This window comes from Aquarana catesbeiana, linkage group LG04 (genome assembly GCF_042186555.1).
Source record: "Aquarana catesbeiana isolate 2022-GZ linkage group LG04, ASM4218655v1, whole genome shotgun sequence".
NCBI classification, from domain to species: domain Eukaryota; kingdom Metazoa; phylum Chordata; class Amphibia; order Anura; family Ranidae; genus Aquarana; species Aquarana catesbeiana.
In genome coordinates, this window is record NC_133327.1 from 1,206,016 (window position 1) to 1,230,643 (window position 24,628).

The following is a 24,628-nucleotide window of genomic DNA, read 5'->3' on the forward strand; positions in this document are numbered from 1 at the left end:
GATTTCAGAATTGTGGCAAGACGCGGGACGCTTTTGCGATGCCAAAGCTTCTTAATGGCACCCCAATCGCGATTAAATTTTGCCACGCGATTCCAAAATCGCGGCAAGACACGGGACGCTTGTGCTGTGCCACTACTTCTTAATGGCATCTCAATCGCGATTCAATTTTGCCATGCGACTCCAGAATGGCAGCAAAACGCCGGACGCTTTTGCGATGTCAATACTGCTTAACCCCTTCAGATCCGTGCTATAGCCGAATGACGGCTACAGCGCGGACCTACTTTGCCAGGGGGCCATCAATAGACGTCCTCCACTTTGCATGCTCCCCGCGTGCCCCCTGCAGGGCGCGTGCGCTTTGATCACCCGAGTCAATGAGACTCGGGTGATCACAGATCGGTGTAAGGCGGTCGTTCCTGGCCTCTTACCACGTGATCAGCTGTCAGCCAATGACAGCTGATTACGTGATGTAAACAGAAGATCGGTAATCTTTTTTTTTTTTTTCTCCTCACGCTAACATCGTGAGAAGAAAAAAAAGCCGTTCACCGGCTTCTGTGCAAGGGACATCGGTCCCGAAGAGGAAGAGGCAAAGCCACCTCATCTGTGCCAACCAGTACCGCCTGCCAGTGCCCACAGTGCCACGAATCAGTGCCCACCAGTGCATAACAGTGCCAGCAATCAGTGCCACCTATCAATGCCCACAAGTGCCACCTATCCATGCCCACCAGTGGTGCCAATCAGTGCCACCTAGCAGTGTCACCTACCAGTGCTGATCAGTGCCCATTACTGCCACCTATTAGTGCCCTTCAGTGTCACCTATCAATGCCCACCAGTGCCACCTCATCAGTGCCCACCAGTGCCACCTATTAGTGCCCATCAGTGCCCATCAATGCAGCCTATCAGTGCAGCCTCATCAGCGTACATCAGTGAAGGAGAAAAATGACCTGTTTGCAAAATTTATTAACAAAATATAAAATGTTTTTTTTTTCTTTTTTTTTAATAATTCGGTCTTTTTCAATTTTTTTATTAAAAAACCCAGAGGAGATCAAATACTACCAAAAGAAAGCTCTATTTGTGGGGAAAAAATGATAAAATTTTCATTTGGGTACAGTGTTGTATGACCGCGCAATTGACGTTCAAAGAGTGACAGCGCTGAAAGCTGAAAATTGGTCTGGACAGGAGGGGGGTTTAAGTGCCCTGTAAGCAAGTGGTTAATGGCACCCCAATCGTGAATTGATTTTGCCATGCGATTCCAGAATCGCGGCAAAACATGGGACGCTTTTGCAATGCCATTAATTCTTAATGGCACCCCAATTGCGGTGCGATATTTGCCGTGGGAAAAGTCGCACTGCAATTGCGACAAACCACAATGTGTGAAGCTCGTGCCCAAAAGAAGTCCCTGCTCCTTTTTGAGTGACAAGCTGTGCAATTTTGCTGCGATTGCAGTGCGATGTATCACACTAAAATCACACCGCGATTGGGGTGCCATTAAGAAGTAATGGCATTGCAAAAGCTTCCCATGTTTTGCCACGATTCTGGAATCGCATGGCAAAATCCTATCACGATTGGGGTGCCATTAAGAGGTAAAGGCGTCCCACGTTTTGCTGCAATTCTGGAATGGCGGGCGGAATCGCCCGTGAATCCAGAATGCCCAGGTGTGAATGGAGCCCGAGTGTGCGAATGGCGGCAGAAGAATCGAACATGAACAGGGAAACGGTGCGGCAGATTCTAACGGAGGATTTGAGAACGAGAAAGATTTCTGCAGAGATGGCACCTCGAATCTTGACAGAAGGTCAGAAATAACGTCGTCTTCACATTTCATCCCATCGTTTGAAGAATGCCGAGGGGTTGGATAGGGTTATTGCCGGTCCATTCTGGGAATTAAATTGTCACACCCTGTACAACAGCAGCAACTCCATAGACAGGATATCTGACTCAGTTCTCTCTCTATCTGCTTTCTGGAAACTCCCCTTTATAAAGATATCAAGGTCCTCCAATCTGGGGTTTCTGGCCCAGCTAGCAGGGACAGGAAGTGATGTACATAAAAATAAAAACAAATGCCTCTATTTTTAACAATAAGAAGCAAAACCATTTACAGTTACATACAGTAGAGGGCAGCAGATCCCTACAGGTGTGTCAAACACCTGTAGGTTTCAGGCGGGGTATGTGTTGGGTGTCAGGCGGGGTATGTGTTGGGTGTCAGGCGGGGTATGTGTGGGGTGTCGGGCAGGGTGTGTGTGGGGTGTCAGGCAGGGTGTGTATGGGGTGTCAGGCAGGGTGTGTGTGGGGTGTCAGGTGGGGTGTGTGTGGGGTGTCGGGCAGGGTGTGTGTGGGGTGTCAGGCGGGGTGTGTGTGGGGTGTCGGGCAGGGTATGTGTGGGGTGTCGGGCAGGGTGTGTGTGGGGTGTCGGGCAGGGTATGTGTGGGGTGTCGGGCGGGGTATGTGTGGGGTGTCGGGCAGGGTATGTGTGGGGTGTCGGGCAGGGTATGTGTGGGGTGTCGGGCAGGGTATGTGTGGGGTGTCAGGTGGGGTATGTGTGGGGTGTCGGGCAGGGTATGTGTGGGGTGTCAGGTGGGGTATGTGTGGGGTGTCGGGCAGGGTATGTGTGGGGTGTCGGGCGGGGTGTGTGTGGGGTGTCGGGCAGGGTATGTGTGGGGTGTCAGGTGGGGTGTCGGGCAGGGTATGTGTGGGGTGTCGGGCAGGGTATGTGTGGGGTGTCAGGCAGGGTGTGTGTTGGGTGTCAGGCGGGGTGTGTGTGGGGTGTTGGGCAGGGTATGTGTGGGGTGTCGGGCAGGGTGTGTGTGGGGTGTCGGGCGGGGTGTGTGTGGGGTGTCAGGCGGGGTGTGTGTGGGGTGTCAGGCGGGGTGTGTGTGGGGTGTTGGGCAGGGTATGTGTGGGGTGTCGGGCAGGGTGTGTGTGGGGTGTCAGGCGGGGTGTGTGTGGGGTGTCGGGTGGGGTTTGTGTGGGGTGTCGGGCAGGGTGTGTGTGGGGTGTCGGGCAGGGTGTGTGTGGGGTGCCGGGCAGGGTATGTGTGGAGTGTCAGGTGGGGTGTCGGGCAGGGTATGTGTGGGGTGTTGGGCAGGGTATGTGTGGGGTGTCGGGCAGGGTATGTGTGGGGTGTCAGGTGGGGTGTCGGGCAGGGTATGTGTGGGGTGTCGGGCAGGGTATGTGTGGGGTGTCGGGCAGGGTATGTGTGGGGTGTCTGCCAGGGTGTGTGTGGGGTGTCGGGCAGGGTATGTGTGGGGTGTCAGGTGGGGTGTTGGGCAGGGTATGTGTGGGGTGTCGGGCAGGGTATGTGTGGGGTGTCGGGCAGGGTGTGTGTGGGGTGTCGGGCAGGGTGTGTGTGGGGTGTCGGGCAGGGTGTGTGTGGGGTGTCGGGCAGGGTGTGTGTGGGGTGTCGGGCAGGGTATGTGTGGGGTGTCAGGTGGGGTGTCGGGCAGGGTATGTGTGGGGTGTCGGGCAGGGTATGTGTGGGGTGTCAGGTGGGGTGTCGGGCAGGGTATGTGTGGGGTGTCAGGTGGGGTATGTGTGGGGTGTCGGGCAGGGTGTGTGTGGGGTGTCGGGCAGGGTGTGTGTGGGGTGTCAGGCGGGGTGTGTGTGGGGTGTTGGGCAGGGTATGTGTGGGGTGTCGGGCAGGGTGTGTGTGGGGTGTCGGGCGGGGTGTGTGTGGGGTGTCGGGCGGGGTGTGTGGGGGGTGTCGGGCAGGGTATGTGTGGGGTGTCGGGCAGGGTGTGTGTGGGGTGTCAGGCGGGGTGTGTGTGGGGTGTCGGGCAGGGTGTGTGTGGGGTGTCGGGCAGGGTATGTGTGGGGTGTCGGGCAGGGTGTGTGTGGGGTGTCGGGCAGGGTGTGTGTGGGGTGTCGGGCAGGGTGTGTGTGGGGTGTCGGGCGGGGTGTGTGTGGGGTGTCGGGCGGGGTGTGTGTGGGGTGTCGGGCGGGGTGTGTGTGGGGTGTCGGGTGGGGTGTGTGTGGGGTGTTGGGCAGGGTATGTGTGGGGTGTCAGGTGGGGTGTGTGTGGGGTGTTGGGCAGGGTATGTGTGGGGTGTCGGGCAGAGTATGTGGGGTGTTGTCCGGGGTGTGATCAGGTGATCTCTTTCAGGAAGGAGCGGCGAAGGTGACATGTATGGCGTGGTCACAGAACAATACGCGGTTTGCGGTGTGTACGGTGGACAGGGTGGTTCTCTTGTATGATGAACAGGGAGAGAGAAGAGACAAGTTCAGCACAAAACCCGCCGATGCCAAGGTGAGTTCCTCATCATGTGACCTCCGCTATACAGGGATCTGACTTGCATTGTTTTCTAAAACCTTCATCCCCCACATACAGTTGTGCTCATAAATTTACATACCCTGGCAGAATTTATGATTTCTTGGTTATTTTTCAGAGAATATTGATAACACAAAAACGTATCTTTCACTCATGGTTAGTGTTTGGCTGAAGCCATTTATTATCAATCAACTGTGTTTACACTTTTTAAATCATAATGACAACAGAAACTACCCAAATGACCCTGATCAAAAGTTTACATACCCCAGTTCTTAATACCGTGTATTGCCCCCTTTATCATCAATGACAGCTTGAAGTCTTTTGTGGTATTTGTGGATGAGGCTCTTTATCTTCTCAGATGGTAAAGCTGCCCATTCCTCTTGGCAAAAAGCCTCCAGTTCCTGTAAATTCTTGGGCTGTCTTGCATGAACTGCAGGTTTGAGATCTCCCCAGAGTGGCTCAATGATATTGAGGTCAGGAGACTGAGATGGCCACTCCAGAACCTTCACTTTATTCTGCTGTAGCCAATGACAGGTCAACTTGGCCTTGTGTTTTGGCTCATTGTCATGTTGGAATGTCCAAGTACATCCCATGCGCAGCTTCCTGGCTGATGAATGCAAATGTTCCTCCAGTATTTCTTGACAACATACTGCATTCATCTTGCCATCAATTTTGACCAAATTTCCTGTTCCTTTGTAGCTCACACATCCCCAAAAACATCAGCGATCCACCTCCGTGTTTCACAGTAGGAATGGTGTACCATTCATCATAGGCCTTGTTGACTCCTCTCCAAATGTAGCGTTGAATGGTTGTGGCCAAAAAGCTCAATCTTTTTCTCATCACTCCAAATGACTTTGTGCCAAAAGGTTTGAGGCTTGTCTCTGTGCTGTTTGGCGTATTGTAAGTGGGATACTTTGTGGCATTTGTGTAGTAATGGCTTTCTTCTGGCGACTCGATCATGCAGCCCATCTTTCTTCAAGTGCCTCCTTAGGCTTCATGTACACGGGACGTTTTTACAACCTCTCCTGAACGATGTAACTTGACAGATAGTAACCCACGCTTAAAACGTCCGCTTTGCCGCGTTTACATGCCGCATTCAGCGGCGTTTTGCCGCATTTGCGTTTTTAGAAGCGTTCAAAAAAATATATACATATTTTTTTATTTTTTATTTTAAATAGCCAAAAATGAAAAACGCCTGTAAACAAAATGCGGCTAAGCGAAAGTTACCGCATTTAGAAGCGCTTGGCGCTTGAATTGCCTCTAAACTCAGCTTCTGAACCCATTTTTTTTTTTGCTTTCCAAAAAAAGCCTCTAAACTAAACTGCCTATAAATGACTATAAATGATCCTGTGTACATGTACTGATAAGATAACATAGAGGAGAGATTAGGAGCAGTTGAAAAAAAATGCCCAACTGCTCCTAAATGTCCGTTTACCAGCAGCAGTGTGCATGAGGCCCTATTGTGCTTCTTGAAACAGCCACACCACATGTTTTCAGAGAGTCCTGTATTTCACCTGAAGTTATTTGTGGGTTTTTCTATGCATCCCGAACAATTTTCCTGGCAGTTGTGGCTGAAATTTTAGTTGGTCTACCTGACCGTGGTTTTCTTTCAACAGAACCCCTCATTTTCCACTTTCCAGAGTTTGAACACTGCTGATTGGCATTCTCAATTCCTTGGATATCTTTTTATATCGCTTTCCTGTTTTATACAGTTCAACTACCTTTTCCCGAAGATCATTTGACAATTCCTTTGCTTTCCCCATGACTCAGAATCCAGAAACATCAGTGCAGCATTGGATGAATGATGCAAGGGTCTGTCAGGAGTCCAGAAACTCATTGACCTTTTATACAAACACACACTAATTACAAGCAGACAGATCACAGGTGAGGATGGTTACCTTTAATAGCCATTCAAACCCCTTTGTGTCAACTTGTGTGCATGTTATCAGGCCGAAATCACCAGGGTATGTAAACTTTTGATCAGGGTCATTTGGGTAGTTTCTGTTTATGATTTAAAAAGAGTAAACACAGTTGATTGATAATAAATGGCTTCAGCCAAACGCTAACCATGAGTGAAAGAAATGTTTTGTGTTATCATTCATATTCTCTGAAAAATGGCAAATGGCTATGAGTAAGCACTACTGTTAGTGCGCAACGCGTCAGCTCTTTTTGTCTGCTGTGGCATGTACTTTTGATTTTTGAAAAAAAAGGCAATTACTTCAGAATGCGGCAGTCCAGAACCATTTCCTATTTATGAGTGAAAGAAATGTTTTTGTGTTATCATTCACATTCTCTGAAAAATGGCAAAGAAGTAATAAATTCTGCCAGGGTATGTAAACGTATAAGCACAACTGTGTATAGGTAACATAGCACTCTGTCTGGTCTACATTTATGACCATTTCCGCCATGTCCACTGTATGTCACCTGGGAGGTCCAGTACCGGAAATCATCCTTATTTCTTGTAATAGTCATTGTATGGGTGTTCCTCCTCTGAGCTCATTTCCATCTCTTTTCTAATTGGTCTGTAGTACGGAAAGAAGAGCTATTTGGTGAAAGGCATGGCATTTTCCCCCGACTCCACCAAGATTGCCATTGGACAGACAGACAACATTGTCTATGTGTACAAGATCGGTGAGGACTGGTGAGTGACCCATGTCCATATCATTCAGTCCCCATCACCTTCCCTTCCTCCTCTACTGGGGAAATCCCCTCTGACCCTATCTCTTACCTTCTCTGTGCCTCCCCTCTTCTTTATTCACACCTCTCCGCCCCTCTCCTTTCCTATCCCCGCCCCGTCTCACCCTTTTTCCTCCCTCTCTCCATCTTCACTCCTCTCCTCACCCCTCCCTTCCTCTTCCCACTCCACCCCCCCCCCCCATCCCCACCCCTCTCGTCTTCTCCCCCCCTATCACCACCCCTCTCGTCTTCTATCCCCCCTATCACCACCCCTCTCGTCTTCTCCCCCCCTATTCCCACCCTCACTGTTCCTCCCCCATCCCCACCCCTCTCTTCCTCACCTCTCTTATCCCCACCCCTCTTTTGTTCCTCCCACCCCCAATCAGTGCCTATTAGTGATGCCAGTCAGTCCTGGCTATCACTGCTGCCCATCAGTGTCCATCACTGCTGCCCATCAGTGCCGCCTATCAGTGCTGCCTATCTGTGCCTCCCATCAGTGCCCACCAGTTCTGCTTATCAGTGCCACCTATCAGTGCCCATAAGTGCAGCATATTTGTGCCTCCTCATCAGTGCCACCTCATCAGTGCTCAAAATCTTCAGTCTTTTTTTTTTTTTGGAAAATATAAAAAACCCAGAAGTGATTAAATACCACTAAAATAAAACTCTATTTGTGTGAAGAAAACGCTAAGAATTTCACATGGGTACAGTGTTGCATGACCGCGCAATAGTCATTCAAACTGTGACAGCGCTGAAAGCTGAAAATGGCCTGGCAGGAAGGGGGTGAAAGTGCCCGGTATTGAGGTAGTTAAAAATAAATTCATGTGGCCCGATTAAAGCGCTGTTTGCTCTTCTGCAGCTCCGCATTTAAATTAATATACTGGATTAACCACTTGCTGACCAGCTGCAGTACATATACTGCAGCCGGTCGCCTCTATTGTGCAAAACGACGTACCTGTACGCCGTTTCGTGCAATAGCCAAGGAAGTCGCACGCGCTGATTGGCCAGAGGGGGAGCCAATCAGCGGGTCTGGCGGTAGCGATGTCCGCCGGCCACCCGCGATCGCTCCCCACAGAGATAGAACAGCGGTCTGGCGATGTAAACAAGGCAGACCGCCGTTCTGTCAGAGATGAACAGAGCGATCTTGTGTTCCTGCTAACCAGGAACACGGATCACTCTGTTCATCTAGTAGTGAATCCACCCCCCTACACAGTTGGCAAGCACCCCCTAGGGACACACTTAACCCTTTGCTCGCCCCTGATGTTAACCCTTTCCCAGCCAGTGTCATTAGTACAGTGATGGTGCATTTTTAGCACTGATTACTGTCACTGGTCCCCAAAAAAGTGACAGGTGTCCGATCTGTCCGCTGGAATGTTCCAGTCTCGCTAAAAATCACTGATCACCGCAATTACTTAATAAAAAATTAATAAATAAAAATGCCGTAAATATATCCCCTAAATTGTAGACACTATAAAGCTTGTGCAGACCAATCAATACAGCTTATTGGGGGGGGGGGGGGGGGTTACCAAAAATATGTAGCGGAATACATATTGGCCTAAACTCATGATGAAGACATTTTATTTATAGCAAAAAGTAAAAAATATTGCTTTTTTTTCCAAAATTGTCAGTCTATTTTTGTTTATATAACAAAAAAATAAAACGGCAGAGATGATCAAATACCACCAAAAGAAAGCTCTATTTTTGGGGAAAAAAATACATTTATTTTAGTTGGGTACAGCGTCACACGACCGTGCAAGTGTCGGTCAGTTAAAGTAAAGCAGCGCAGTATCGCAAAATATGGCCTGTTTATGAAGGGGGGCTGGGGGGGGGGGGGGTAAAACTTTCTGTAGCTGAAGGGTTAACATTGAACAAGTTTTAAGGGCATTTTTTTTTTCATAGGTAATGACAGTTATGGCAAACCTCTATTTTGCGATTTGACACATTCATTTATTCTATTCTTTTACTCACTTTTTTGGTGCTCTGGTGGGGGGGGGGGGGGCTCCCATGCAGGTCGCAGGAGCAATGAGATGAGCAGGATCCGGTAATTGCACTAGTCTGTCCGCAGGCAGCATTAGATGATTGCTTCTTCCTGGGTTCACGCCGCTCTGCACTGCAGTGTGGAGAAGATGGAGGGAGGAGGTGGGTGGAGCCAACACTCACTCAGGGGCAGAGGCCTGCAGTGTGGAGAAGATGGAGGGAGGAGGAGCCGAGGAGGGTGGAGCCAACACTCTCACTCAGGGGCGGAGTCAGAAGAAGGCTCTGCTCTGAATGCTGGGGCTCTCTCTCGCTCAGATCATCAGCAGCGGCAGCTCTGATGTGACTCCCTGACGTCACTGGTTGCTAGACGCCAGGCGGCCCAGGCGCTAGCAACCAGTGCAGGGAACACAGAGGCCAAGCCAGCAGCATGGCTCCACCCACCTCCTCCTGGTCCAGCGCGGCAGCTTAACTATTACAACAGCACAGAGTCTATCTCTCTTGGCGCCGCTGATCAGCTGGTGATGATACTGAGAGAGAGAGACTGGGGAGTCGGGACTGCAGTCAGTGATATTTTCTGGGCCGATTGCCCCCCCCCCCCGGATCCGCCCCTGTGCACACCACCACCATCATTCAAACAGGAGAGGTCATATGACAGTTGGTCATGTTGCACTTGGTGGCGAGCAAATAGAAGGGCTCCCCCTGGTGACTTGTTGGGGTCCGGTACAGGAGTACTGCCTGTTCCCTCTTACCGGTGGTTCTGCTTTTATTAATAAGGGTCCAGTGGACATTTTCCAGTCACCATGACACTCTGATCAATCTTCATTTCCGCATGCAAGTAATATACTCTTTCTCGTCTCTTGTTTTGTAGGGGAGATAAAAAAGTAATCTGCAATAAATTCATTCAGACGGTAAGTATACACTTTTCCCATAAACTGACACCCCCATCCTATATACCGGAAGGTAAAGGGTAGGATGGTTGTCACAGTGCTGGAGGTGGGAGAGAGCGTTAGACCATTTACCACTAGTACATCGGGGGCTGTTTTTAAAGAACCCCTCATACTGTAGAGCAGGGGTCTTCAAACTACGGCCCTCCAGTTGTTCATGAACTTCAGTTCCCATCATGCCTAGTCATGTCTGTGAATGTCATAGTTTTACAATGCCTCATGGGAAGTGTAGTTCTGCAACAGCTGGAGGGCCGTAGTTTGAGGATCCCTGCAGTAGAGGAAAGGGTCCTCCTTCCAGGAGGGATGGTTGTCACAGTACTAAAGGTGGAGATCACGATAGAGAAGGCCTTGCAGGCACCTCAAGTACCTCCCCTTATACTGGAGATGAAAGGGTCCCCCTTCGTGGTGGGTTGGTTGTTACAATACCGGAGGTGAGAAGGAGTCTTACACCAGGACTTATTGTCACCTGTAGTACATGTCGAGGGCTGTTTATAAAGAACCCCTCATATATCCAAGAGGAAAGGGTCCCCCTTCCAGGTGGGATGGTTCTCACATTGCCAGAGGTGGAGGGAGCCTTAGATTAGGCCTTGTTGTCACCTCTAGTACATATTGGGGGCAGTTTATAAAGGACCACCCTTATACTGGAGAGAAAAGGGTCCTCCTCCCAGGTGGGATGGTTGTGACATGGCTGGAGGTAAAGGGAGCCTTAGACCAGGCCATGTTGTCACCTGGAGTATATATTGGGGGGCTGTATATAAAGGAACTCCCTTATACTGGAGAGGAAAGGGTCCCCCTTTATCGTGGGATGGTTGTCACAGTGCCGGGGGTGGGGGGAGCCTTAGACCAAGCCATTTTTACATCCAAACAGCAACAGTATAATACAGAAAAGCTGCATCAGCAATGTTACGAGAAAAAAACATAAAGAAAAGACCGGGAGGCAGAACAATCTTCGAGGACAATGGTTCCCTACATCAGTCCTCAAGTACCCTCAACAGGGATTTCCTTCATCCTCTGCATATCCAGGAAATCAATGTCAATGGCTCTGTGTTTATGACGCCTATTTTGTCTTAGGGAATTTCTTAAAAAAGTGGCCTGTTGGAGGTACATGAAGACTGATGCTGGGAGTCACCGTCCTTATGGGATGCAGGCCCATAGAGGGGGTCACACTGTGGGTCTGCCGGTTGGCTGTAACTGTTGCGCCTGGGGGTTCCAAATAGAAATTAGGGAAGAGTGACCCAAATGGGGATGTTTGTTACTTGTTAGAGGCAAAAGTAGATCCTGGGCAGTGCCAAGACCCAAAACCTGAGGGAAGAGTATAGAGCAGTGATGGCGAACCTTGGCACCCCAGATGTTTTGGAACTACATTTCCCATGATGCTCATGCACTCTGCAGTGTATTTGAGCGTCATGGGAATTGTAGTTCCAAATTTGAATGTGAAAGCACACGGGAGCTGCTCACTGGGGTGTTATCTTATTCCAGTCTATGGGAACAGTCAGGAGGTGGGGGGGGGGGGGGGGGGGGGGGGGCATAAATAAATGACCCGGGGGTCTCCTCAGTTTAGTCATAATATATAGAACATCGTTACCCACTTATAAACCTGCTGTGACCATTTTCTCCATATTTCATATTGACAATCTGTTCTTCACATCACTGTGGCCATTTCATTCATCAGTTGGAGACGTGTGTTCCTATCTAGGACACATTCAGCCTCTCTCGGGTACATAAAAGTAGTCTATCTATTCTTAGTATATCAGATGCAGCAGTTCCAAATCTGGGGTGCCAAGGTTCGCCATCACAAGGTATAAGTAGATCATGTCAGAGAAGGAGAGAGTGAACGGAGGATAGGAAGAGAGGAATATTGGGAAGTTGGGGAGGAAATACAGGGCAAGGGATGAGAAGTAGGGATGATCGGTGTAGTGCAGGGGTTCTCAACCACAGGACTGTGGTCAACAACCAGGCCACGGCCTCCCTCCTTCCAGACCTCAAGCCAGCTGCAGATCCCCTAACCTGCCACAGTGCCCTCTGGTTCTCATAGTGCCACCCAACATCCCATTAAGGGCCACAGTGCCCCCAGCCCCCCTGAAAGCCCAACCTACTAGATAGACCCCCCCCCCACCCACTCCAGAGACACGATCCCCACAGTTTCCCCTAGCTTCCTCCAGAAATCTCATCCTTTACAAGGCCACCAACTCTTCTGCAGAGTCCTCTGACCCCCTCCAGAGCCCCCATCCCCCACAGTGACATCCAGCCCCATTCAGAGCCTTACAGAATTCCCATACATATTTTGTATTTGCACACTTTGTATTATGCAAATACATATATAATATATATTTATTTTTATTTTTACTGTTTGTGCATGGAAGGTTTTGGAAGAATTTACGGGGGGCCCTGCTCCCAGTAAGGTTGGAAACCACTGGTGTAAAGAAAGGTTGGGGGACGACTTAGGATGGGCCTCCAGCTAGGGCAGTGATGGTGAACCTTGGCACCCCAGATGTTTTGGAACCACATTTCCCATGATGCTCATGCACTTTGCAGTGTAGTTGAGCATCATGGGAAATGTAGTTCCAAAACATCTGGCGTGCCAAGGTTCGCCATTACTGAGCTAGGGTATCAACCAGCCACCCCACTGGGGGGGGGTTCCCAGAACCCAGCTGTGCTAGTGTGGGTCCCCCGGCTTAGAAATGCTGCAAGGTTGGAAAGAAGAGGAAGGGGTGAGATGTCCAAATCTGAAATGAAGGTACTATATCCATTACCATTCACAGTAAGGGACATAGAATGTGAAAGCACATGGGAGCTGCTCACTGGGGTGTTATCCTATTCCAGTCTATGGGAACAGTGAGGGGGGGGCATAAATAAATGACCTGGAGGTCTCCTCAGTTTAGTCATAATATATAGAACATCGTTACCCACTTATAAACCTGCTGTGACCATTTCCTCCATATTTTATATTGACAATCTGTTCTTCACATCACTGTGACCAATTCATTTATCAGTTGGAGACGTGTGTTCCTATCTAGGACACATTCAGCCTCTCTCGGGTACATAAAAGTAGTCTATCTATTCTTAGTATATCAGATGCAGCAGTTCCCCCAGTTCCCTTTGGTGCTTTAGGCAAATTAGCAATAAAGGTCTGCATATCGCTATTATCTGCACTATTGTACAACCAACAATAACAGGCTATTAGCGGGTGCAAACTCCTCCACAGTGTACCAACCTGCTAGTATAATCATTATAAATATAGAGAATAAGAACACCACATACTACAAATGCTTTTAGAAAAAAATTTGAATACAATGTTGTCGTGAGAGCTTTCTCAGTATGTGGTGCACTTATCATATATATTTATAGAGAATGCCGGAGTCAGAGGGGTCTGTACTGTGTATTCCAGATGTACTGACACTCTTCTGTAGGGCTGAAACAACTAATCAATTAATCGACAACTAATCGATTATGAAATTAATCGATTATTATTTTCATAATCGATTAATCGGCCAGCAACATAATGGGGTTAAAAAAATAAAACGAGCCTTTTATAGTACAAAAAGAGCAAATAATCGCTACTGTAAATATTAATTTCACTGTTCTACAGTAAAAAAATGAACCCCTTACAGTAGCGATTATTTGCTTTTTTTTGTACTATAAAGGGCTCATTTTAGTTTCTTTTAACCCCATTATGTTACTAAACGTCTTAGGCCTGGTTCACATCTATGTGTTTTTTGGTGCTTTTTGCAGAAACACTACAGTTCAATTACATGGTTTCCTATGGGACACGTTCACATCTATGCTTTTTTTCAGCCAATGCGTATTTGGAAAGGGTCAAGGACTTTTTTTTTTTTTTAACGCAAAACGGTGCTTTTTAGTTTCAATATACATCAATGGAGAAGCTGCAGAAAAGCATGTAATGCGTTTTTGCAGCAATTTGTATTTTTTAATCTGCCCAACAACAAATTGGCCAAAAAACAGTATTTCTCCTCTAATAGTGTATATACAGTATATCTCTTCTGTCTGTTATTCTCAGAGTGGATTCAATATTTTGCTCCCTAACCATATAGTTGGTTGTTTATATTTACCACTGCATAGAGATATTTAAGAATAAATTGCCTTTTTTTTTAAACTTTACATATTAACTAAATTATACACCACACTTTTTTTTAAAGGTTATTAACCGATTAATCGAAACAATAATTGGCCAACTAATCGATTATGAAAATAATCGTTAGTTGCAGCCCTACTCTTCTGTACCATTTATGTAGTCTTCCTTTCTTCTCTCATCTCTCTCTCTCTCTCTCTCTCTCTCTCTCTCTCTCTCTCTCTCTCTCTCTCTCTCTCTCTCTCTCTCTCTCTCTCTCTCTCTCTTTATATATATAAATACATATCTATAGATATATATATATATATATATATATATATATATATATATATATATATACGGTATATATAGATTATATATCTATATATATATATATATATCTCTATATAGATAGATCTATATAGAGATCTATCTATCTATCTATCTATCTATCTATCTATCTATGTAGATACAGATAGATAGATAGATAGATAGATATATATATATATATATATATATATATATATATATATAGATATATATATATATATCTATATATATATATATATATATATATATATATATATATATATATATATGTAGATATAGATAGATATATATATATATATATATATATATATATATATATATATATATATATATATACACACACACACACACACAGTTCCTTGAAAAAGTATTCACACCCCTTGAAATTTTCCACATTTTGTCATGTTACAACCAAAAACGTAAATGTATTTTATTGGGATTTTATGTGATAGACCAACACAAAGTGGCACATAATTGTGAAGTGGAAGGAAAATGATAAATGGTTTTCAAATTTTTTTTACAAATAAATATCTGAAAAGTGTGGGGTACATTTGTATTCAGCCCCCCGGAGTCAATACTTTGTATAGAAACACCTTTCACTGCAATTATAGCTGCAAGTCTTTTTTGGGGATGTCTCTACCAGCTTTGCACATCTACAGAGTGACATTTTTGCCCATTCTTCTTTGCAAAATAGCTCAAGCTCTGTCAGATTGGATGGAGAGCATCTGTGAACAGCGATTTTCAAGTCTTGCCACAGATTCTCAATTGTATTTAGGTCTGGACTTTGACTGGGCCATTCTAACACATGAATATGCTTTGATCTAAACCATTCCATTGTAACTCTGGCTGCATGTTTAGGATCGTTGTCCTCCTGGAAGGTGAACCTACGCCCCAGTCTCAAGTCTTTTGCAGAATCTAACAGGTTTTCTGTACATGCTTTTAATATCTCCTGAAATAAATCTTTTTTCAATTTTTTTTTTTACAAATAAATACCTGAAAAGTGTGACGTGCATGCGTATTCAGCCCCCTTTACTCTGATACCCCTAACTAAAATCTAGTGGAACCAATTGCCTTCAGAAGTCACCTAATTCACCTGTGTGTAATTTAATCTCAGTATAAATACAGCTGTTCTGTAAAGCCCTCAGAGGTTTGTTAGAGAACCTTAGTGAACAAACAGCATGATGAAGGCCAAGGAACACACCAGAGAGGTCAGCGATAAAGTGGTGGAGAAGTATAAAGCAGGGTTAGGTTATAAAAAACATCCCAAGCTTTGATCATCTCACAGAGCACTGTTCAATCAATCATCCAAAAATGGAAAGAATATGGTACAATTGCAAACCTACCAAGACATGGCCGTCCACCTAAACTGACCGGCCAGGCAAGGAGAGCATTAATCAGAGAAGCAGCCAAGAGGTCCATGGTAACTCTGGAGGAGCTGCAGAGATCCACAGCTCAGGTGGGAGAATCTGTCCACAGGACAACTATTAGTTGTGCACTCCACAAATCTGGCCTTTATGGAAGAGTGGCAAGAAGAAAGCCATTGTTGAAAGAAAGGCATGTGAGGGACACAGCAAACATGTGGAAGAAGGTGTTCTAATCAGATGAGACCAAAATTGAACTTTTTGGCCTAAAGGCAAAAAGCTGTGTGTGGCGGAAAATACAGGGCAATCTTCGAAGAAAACCTGTAATGCCGAGTACACACGATCGGAAAACCACCAGCAAAACTCAGATGAGAGCTTTTTATCGGAAAATACGACTGTGTGTATGCTCCATCGGTCTATTGCTGGCGGAATTCCAGCCAGCAAAAGTTTGAGAGCATGTTCCCTATTTTTTGGTCGGGAAAAGTTCCTATCCAAAAATGCGTCTGTACAAAATCGTCTGTACAAATTTCGACGCGCCAAATTCCTACGCATGCTCGGAAACAATTCGACGCAAGCTGGGAAGCATTGAACTTCATAGCTTTTCTGGCAGCCGCTTCTCCTCCTCTCCTTCCCGCAGCTGTCAGATGCTTTATTGAAAGTTATACAGGGAGATCGGTACTTTTAACTGCCCACACCGATCACACCAGACTGTCCCCTGTATCCTCCTCCGGGTCTTCCTCCCTCTCTCTCCGGGTCTTCCTCCCTCTCTCCGAGTCCACCTCCCTCTCTCTGGGTCCTTCTCCCTCTCTCTGGGTCCACCTCCCTCTCTCCGGGTCTTTCTCCCTTTCTCCAGGTCTTCCTCCCTCTCTCCGGCTCCACCTCCCTCTCTCCGGGTCCACCTCCCTCTCTCCGGGTCCACCTCCCTCTCTCCGGGTCCACCTCCCTCTCCCTGGGTCCACCTCCCTCTCTCCGGGTCCACCTCCCTCTCTCCGGGTCCACCTCCCTCTCTCCGGGTCCACCTCCCTCTCTCCGGGTCCATCTCCCTCTCTCCTGGTCCACCTCCCTCTTTCCGGGTCTTTCTCCCTCTCTCCGGGTCTTTCTCCCTCTCTCTGGGTCCTTCTCCCTCTCTCCGGGTCCACCTCCCTCTCTCCGGGTCCACCTCCCTCTCTCCGGGTCCACCTCCCTCTCTCCGGGTCCACCTCCCTCTCTCCGGGTCCACCTCCCTCTCTCCTGGTCCACCTCCCTCTCTCTCCGGGTCTTCCTCCCTCTCTCCGGCTCCACCTCCCTCTCTCCGGGTCCTCCTCCCTCTCTCCGGGTCCACCTCCCTCTCTCCGGGTCCACCTCCCTCTCTCCTGGTCCACCTCCCTCTCTCCTGGTCCACCTCCCTCTCTCCTGGTCCACCTCCCTCTCTCCTGGTCCACCTCCCTCTCTCCGGCTCCACCTCCCTCTCTCCGGCTCCACCTCCCTCTCTCCGGGTCCACCTCCCTCTCTCCGGGTCCACCTCCCTCTCTCCGGGTCCATCTCCCTCTCTCCTGGTCTTTCTCCCTTCCTCTGGGTCTTCCTCCCTCTCTTCAGCTCCACCTCCCTCTCTCCGGGTCCACCTCCCTCTCTCCGGGTCCACCTCCCTCTCTCCGGGTCCACCTCCCTCTCCCTGGGTCCACCTCCCTCTCTCCGGGTCCATCTCCCTCTCTCCTGGTCCACCTCCCTCTTTCCGGGTCTTTCTCCCTCTCTCCGGGTCCACCTCCCTCTCTCTGGGTCCTTCTCCCTCTTTCCGGGTCTTTCTCCCTCTTTCCGGGTCTTTCTCCCTTTCTCCGGGTCTTCCTCCCTCTCTCCGGGTCTTCCTCCCTCTCTCCGGGTCTTCCTCCCTCTCTCCGGGTCTTCCTCCCTCTCTCCGGGTCCACCTCCCTCTCTCCGGGTCCTCCTCCCTCTCTCCGGGTCCTCCTCCCTCTCTCCGGGTCCTCCTCCCTCTCTCCGGGTCCATCTCCCTCTCTCCTGGTCCACCTCCCTCTTTCTGGGTCTTTCTCCCTCTCTCCGGGTCCACCTCCCTCTCTCCGGGTCCACCTCCCTCTCTCCGGGTCCACCTCCCTCTCTCCGGGTCCACCTCCCTCTCTCCGGGTCCACCTCCCTCTCTCCGGGTCCACCTCCCTCTCTCCGGGTCCATCTCCCTCTCTCCTGGTCTTTCTCCCTTCCTCTGGGTCTTCCTCCCTCTCTTCAGCTCCACCTCCCTCTCTCCGGGTCCACCTCCCTCTCTCCGGGTCCACCTCCCTCTCTCCGGGTCCACCTCCCTCTCTCCGGGTCCACCTCCCTCTCTCCGGGTCCACCTCCCTCTCTCCGTGTTCACCTCCCTCTCTCCGTGTCCACCTCCCTCTCTCCGGGTCCACCTCCCTCTCCCTGGGTCCACCTCCCTCTCTCCGGGTCCATCTCCCTCTCTCCTGGTCCACCTCCCTCTTTCCGGGTCTTTCTCCCTCTCTCTGGGTCCTTCTCCCTCTCTCCTGGTCCACCTCCCTCTTTCCGGGTCTTTCTCCCTTTCTCCGGGTCTTCCTCCCTCTCTCCGGGTCTTCCTCCCTCTCTCCGGGTCTTCCTCCCTCTCTCCGGGTCCACCTCCCTCTCTCCGGGTCCACCTCCCTCTCTCCGTGTCCACCTCCCTCTCTCCGTGTCCACCTCCCTCTCTCCGGGTCCACCTCCCTCTCTCCGGGTCCACCTCCCTCTCCCTGGGTCCACCTCCCTCTCTCCGGGTCCATCTCCCTCTCTCCTGGTCCACCTCCCTCTTTCCGGGTCTTTCTCCCTCTCTCCGGGTCCACCTCCCTCTCTCTGGGTCCTTCTCCCTCTCTCCTGGTCCACCTCCCTCTTTCCGGGTCTTTCTCCCTTTCTCCGGGTCTTCCTCCCTCTCTCCGGGTCTTCCTCCCTCTCTCCGGGTCTTCCTCCCTCTCTCCGGGTCCACCTCCCTCTCTCCGGGTCCTCCTCCCTCTCTCCGGGTCCACCTCCCTCTCTCCGGGTCCACCTCCCTCTCTCCGGGTCCACCTCCCTCTCTCCGGGTCCACCTCCCTCTCTCCGGGTCCTCCTCCCTCTCTCCGGGTCCTCCTCCCTCTCTCCTGGTCCACCTCCCTCTCTCCTGGTCCACCTCCCTCTCTCCGGCTCCACCTCCCTCTCTCCGGCTCCACCTCCCTCTCTCCGGGTCCACCTCCCTCTCTCCGGGTCCACCTCCCTCTCTCCGGGTCCACCTCCCTCTCTCCGGGTCCACCTCCCTCTCTCCGGGTCCACCTCCCTCTCTCCGGGTCCATCTCCCTCTCTCCTGGTCCACCTCCCTCTTTCCGGGTCTTTCTCCCTTCCTCTGGGTCTTCCTCCCTCTCTTCGGCTCCACCTCCCTCTCTCCGGGTCCTCCTCCCTCTCTCCGGGTCCTCCTCCCTCTCTCCGGGTCCTCCTCCCTCTTTCCGGGTCCTCCTCCCTCTCTCCGGGTCCACCTCCCTCTCTCCGGGTCCACCTCCCTCTCTCCGGGTCCTCCTCCCTCTCTCCGGGTCCTCCTCCCTCTCTCCGGGTCCATCTCCCTCTCTCCTGGTCCACCTCCCTCTCTCCGGGTCTTCCTCCCTCTCTCCGGGTCCACCTCCCTCTCTCCGGGTCCACCTCCCTCTCTCCGGGTCCACCTCCCTCTCTCCGGGTCCACCTCCCTCTCTCCGGGTCCACCTCCCTCTCTCCGGGTCCACCTCCCTCTCTCCGGGTCCACCTCCCTCTCTCCGGGTCCACCTCCCTCTCTCCGGGTCCATCTCCCTCTCTCCTGGTCTTTCTCCCTTCCTCTGGGTCTTCCTCCCTCTCTTCAGCTCCACCTCCCTCTCTCCGGGTCCACCTCCCTCTCTCCGGGTCCACCTCCCTCTCTCCGGGTCCACCTCCCTCTCTCCGTGTCCACCTCCCTCTCTCCGTGTCCACCTCCCTCTCTCCGGGTCCACCTCCCTCTCCCTGGGTCCACCTCCCTCTCTCCGGGTCCATCTCCCTCTCTCCTGGTCCACCTCCCTCTTTCCGGGTCTTTCTCCCTCTCTCCGGGTCCACCTCCCTCTCTCTGGGTCCTTCTCCCTCTCTCCTGGTCCACCTCCCTCTTTCCGGGTCTTTCTCCCTTTCTCCGGGTCTTCCTCCCTCTCTCCGGGTCTTCCTCCCTCTCTCCGGGTCTTCCTCCCTCTCTCCGGGTCCACCTCCCTCTCTCCGGGTCCTCCTCCCTCTCTCCGGGTCCATCTCCCTCTCTCCTGGTCCACCTCCCTCTTTCTGGGTCTTTCTCCCTTTCTCCGGGTCTTCCTCCCTCTTTCCGGGTCTTCCTCCCTCTTTCCGGGTCCACCTCCCTCTCTCCGGGTCCACCTCCCTCTCTCCGGGTCCACCTCCCTCTCTCCGGGTCCACCTCCCTCTCTCCGGGTCCTCCTCCCTCTCTCCGGGTCCTCCTCCCTCTCTCCTGGTCCACCTCCCTCTCTCCGGGTCTTCCTCCCTCTCTCCGGCTCCACCTCCCTCTCTCCGGGTCCACCTCCCTCTCTCCGGGTCCACCTCCCTCTCTCCGGGTCCACCTCCCTCTCTCCGGGTCCATCTCCCTCTCTCCTGGTCCACCTCCCTCTTTCCGGGTCTTTCTCCCTTCCTCTGGGTCTTCCTCCCTCTCTTCGGCTCCACCTCCCTCTCTCCGGGTCCTCCTCCCTCTCTCCGGGTCCTCCTCCCTCTCTCCGGGTCCTCCTCCCTCTTTCCGGGTCCTCCTCCCTCTCTCCGGGTCCACCTCCCTCTCTCCGGGTCCACCTCCCTCTCTCCGGGTCCACCTCCCTCTCTCTGGGTCCATCTTCCTCTCTCCTGGTCCACCTCGCTCTTTCCGGGTCTTTCTCCCTTTCTCCGGGTCCTCCTCCCTCTATCCGGCTCCACCTCCCTCTCTCCGGGTCCTCCTCCCTCTCTCCGGGTCCACCTCCCTCTTTCCGGGTCCACCTCCCTCTTTCCGGGTCCACCTCCCTCTCTCCGGGTCCACCTCCCTCTCTCCGGGTCCACCTCCCTCTCTCCGGGTCCTCCTCCCTCTCTCCGGGTCCTCCTCCCTCTCTCCGGGTCCACCTCCCTCTCTCCGGGTCCACCTCCCTCTCTCCGGGTCCACCTCCCTCTCTCCGGGTCCACCTCCCTCTCTCCGGGTCCACCTCCCTCTCTCCGGGTCCACCTCCCTCTCTCCGGGTCCACCTCCCTCTCTCCGGGTCCTCCTCCCTCTCTCCGGCTCCCTGGGTCCACCTCACTCTCTCTGGGTCCCTGTGTCCTACTTCGTTCCCCCCCATCCCAGATCTGTCAGGATGGTGAACAGAGGAAGGAGCCAGTAAATCTGTCATTTACTGTCTCCTTCCTTTTCTGAATGCACAGTCAGTGTCAGTGATCACTGACTGTCCATTCATAACTGAGCATTGTAATCTGTGTTTAAGATGTCTCAGTTTATGTATTAAGAAGAGCCTCTGTCTCCACTCCATTTATTTTCAGTGCAGCTGAGGCTGCAGAGAAGGGAACTGGGGAATCTGTGTCCTTAGTCCCTTTCCCTGTCTCAAAAGGGAGATGTCAGGGGTCTGTCTCTCAACAGGGCTGGAAAAAAAAGAGAAAAGAATTGTAATAAATATTTACAGGTGAAATTGCAAAAATAATAAAATAGAATAAAAAAAACAAACTCACACTGTTGACCCCCCCCCCCAAAAAAAAGAAAGCATTGTAAAAAAAAATATATTAACTGTAAAAAAAAAAAGAATAAAAAAAATAAATAAATGAAAAGAAAAAACTACTGACACAGTCCACACCTCATCAGTGCCCATCAGTACTCCACATTAGTGCCACTGGCACATGACATTAAAAAAAAGCATCAGTAATCAAAAAAAAGGATCGGTACTTGTACTTGGTCTTAAAAAAGTGGTATCAGTGGAACCCTAATTTACACACACACTCATCACTTTATTAGGTACACCTTGCTAGTTCTGGGTTGGAGCCCCTTTTGCCTTCAGAACTGCCTTCATTCTTGGTGGCATAGATTCAACAAGGTGTTGGAAACATTCATGGATTTTGGTCCATAGTGACATGATAGCATCATGCAGTTGCTGCAGATTTATTGTCTGCACATCCATGATGCGAATCTCCCATTCCATCACATCCCAAAGGTGCTCTATTGGATGAGATGTGGTGAGTGTGGAGACCATTGGAGTACAGTGACCTCATTGTCCAGTGGTGAGATGATTGGAGCTTTGTGACATGGTGCATTATCCTGCTGGAAGGAGCCTACACACACACAGTAAAAAAAAAAAGTATAATATTTAAAAAAAATTATGTAGAAATATAAAAAAAATGTATATATGTATAAATGTTGTATATGATTTCTCTAATATTTCTGCTCTCATCTATGTACTCCATATCTCCATATCAGAGCGCGGTCACCTGCCTCCTCTGGCCTCTGGAGAACATCATCGTCTTCGGACTGGCGGAAGGGAAGGTACGTTCACTTCTCAGGAGCCGTATTTATGTATGCATGTTCCACGCACAGGAATAAGACACACTGTCGTTGCTATACATCCTTGTTTGTGCTGTACTTTTATTTTTTTCATTTTTTAAATTTTTTTAAAGGTAATTTTATTCTTTACAGAGAAACAGTGATGATACAGACTCAAATAAACAATGCTCATCTGGACATGACGAGCAGTATAAATTCAAAATGTCCATTCAATATACTTGTAACTGCTGTAAGAGGATCTTGAAGACATAAGGGGGGACGTAATCACAATAGTATCCATGAATCAATGCAAGTATTCAATGTAAAGCAAAATTGTCTTGGTCTGGACATGTAACTTAACCATCAGAAGATAGTTCTGTTTGTGCAGATTCTACCCAAGAGGACCAGACTTTGTGACATTTTTTAGGGCAACCTCTGGCTTCATAGATCAGCTTAAAGAGTGGGCTTGCCTGATTAACAAAGTGAGAGTGGAAAAGGTTTGCGATTTGTTCACGCTGTACTTAACCCTTTTGCTGCCAGAGCCTTTTTTTTTCTTTGCAAACAATTAAACAATTGTTTTAGGCCTGAGGATTGCATAAAACCCCCAAACAGTATATGCTTTCTGAAAGCAGACACCCTAGAGCAGGGGTCCTCAAACTTTTTAGACAGGGGGCCAGTTCACGGTCCCTCAGAGTGTTGGGGGGGCCGCACTATAGTTTAAAAAAAATATGAACTAATTCCTAAATTCCTATGCACGCATCTTTCTTTCTCGAACATCACGGGACACAGAGCCACAGTAATTACTGATGGGTTATATAGGTATCACTGGTGATTGGACACTGGCACACCCTATCAGGAAGTTCAACCCCCTATATAATCCCTCCCCCTTGCAGGGATACCTCAGTTTTTACGCCAGTGTCTTAGGTGATGGACGTGTAAAGATGTCCTGTGCTGAGCTCCAAAGGGAATATCCTAAGATCCTATACTGGGGCAAGCCAGGCGAACCGGATCCATTCAAAGTGTCTTTTCATGGCCGAATTGAATGGTACCCGGGCCTCGTGTCCGAAGAAACGAGGTTTTACCCGTAATGCTTCTCTTTTTAGAGAGCTGGACCCCGCAGATCAGAAAATGGCTTTAAACTTCCTAATTTCTGGCGAGGTGCTTTACGGTCCCAGAACTGTTGGATCCCCCTACTGATGGGGGCCCCAGTCTCTGACGGTTTTTTCAAACGGAGCCCACCGTGAGAGGTGAAGATTGGGTCTGTGTAAACGGCACCCTGCGGCTGGATAAGGTAAGAGGAGATTCCACAGAATTTTTGAGTTCTAGTGGCTTTTCTCCTTTAAGGTAAATGCATGCTATGCCTATTGTGACCACCGGGGGCTGCCAAGAGCACAAACCTACACATGCTGAATGTCTGTCTCAGGTGTTGTAATCGCTGTGTATGTCCCAGCGTATCAAGCAGGCTGCAAGCAGGTAAGGTGGATGGGGGGATTTCTCATATTTGAATGTTCCCCCCCAGGCTAGAGAGGGGCCACAGGGGTCTAGAAAGTGGTTATACCACCCGGGCTCTGTGGCCTAATGGCCACCATCTCTGAAGATAGCCGTTCAGGCAAATCTTGTTACCAGTCTCCCTCCTTCCCCCCCCCCCATCCCCAGCCTTTTCTCTAGAGCATGACAGGAGAGTCGGCAGTGCGGGAAGCGCTCGTTTTTTTCAAAACTCGAGGGGGGGGGGCGGTAGAGGAGGGGGCGGGATGTCAGCACAGAGTGTTTAGACTCCCACTCAGGCCAGCTGCAGGCTATTAAAGGCACTCTGTACAGGTGCACTCAGCCTTCTGAGAGACACAGAGCTGACGGTCGCATGTAAGGTGGGACACAGGCATTCTCCTAGGCAGCATTTACTGAAGTAACACCAGACTGAGCATTGGGTAGCAAGGCTTTTAGCCAGACTACATCGCTCAGCGGACAGTGTTCATTTGTATACCTCACACCTTGTTGCTTTGCACTATGGGTAGAAGAGGTTCAAGCACCCCAGGAACCAGAGACACTAGGGGATCTCGTTCAGGTTCTGAGGGCCCCCTGTCGGCAGCATCCTTCCCCCCTAAGGATGGGCCAGGGACGGCTAGCCAGGGAGAGCCATCGGGGTCAGGGGCTACACCTGCTTCTGGCACTTCAGCCCCTGTATATATTACACAAGAGGTTTTTTCCTCAACCATTAATGGTCTAGAGGAAAGATTAATGGCCGTGATTACGTCTTCACTCAGTGGAAGAAAACGCACTAGGCTTTCCTCTGTTCCCCAAGACCCTCAGACAGAGGAGCTCTGGGATAAAGGAGATGAATCCCTTTCAGAGGATCGGGATGGGATGGATGATTCCTCTTCGGAGGATTCAGGTGGAGAGGGACCCTCTGCGACTTCCCAAGAGGAGAAAGTCTTAGTGCAGATCCTCACTGGATTGGTCCGCTCCACATTTAAGTTGCCCATACCTGAAACTGCTAAAGAATCCTCTTCTGCTTTGGGGTCACTGAAACCTTTCCAAGCAGCACATGCTTTTCCTGTTCAT

General features: G+C 50.1%; 1 protein-coding gene across 1 annotated transcript in view; it reads left to right on the forward strand.

Moving 5' to 3' along the window:
- IFT172 (intraflagellar transport 172) overlaps positions 1-24,628 on the forward strand; it is a 119,662-nt gene that overhangs the window by 1,423 nt on the left and 93,611 nt on the right. The window contains exons 2-5 of the mRNA XM_073624715.1: positions 4,094-4,237; positions 6,787-6,899; positions 9,777-9,816; positions 22,007-22,072. Coding sequence (XP_073480816.1) covers positions 4,094-4,237; positions 6,787-6,899; positions 9,777-9,816; positions 22,007-22,072 — 363 coding nt within the window. The remainder of the gene's footprint in view (positions 1-4,093; positions 4,238-6,786; positions 6,900-9,776; positions 9,817-22,006; positions 22,073-24,628) is intronic.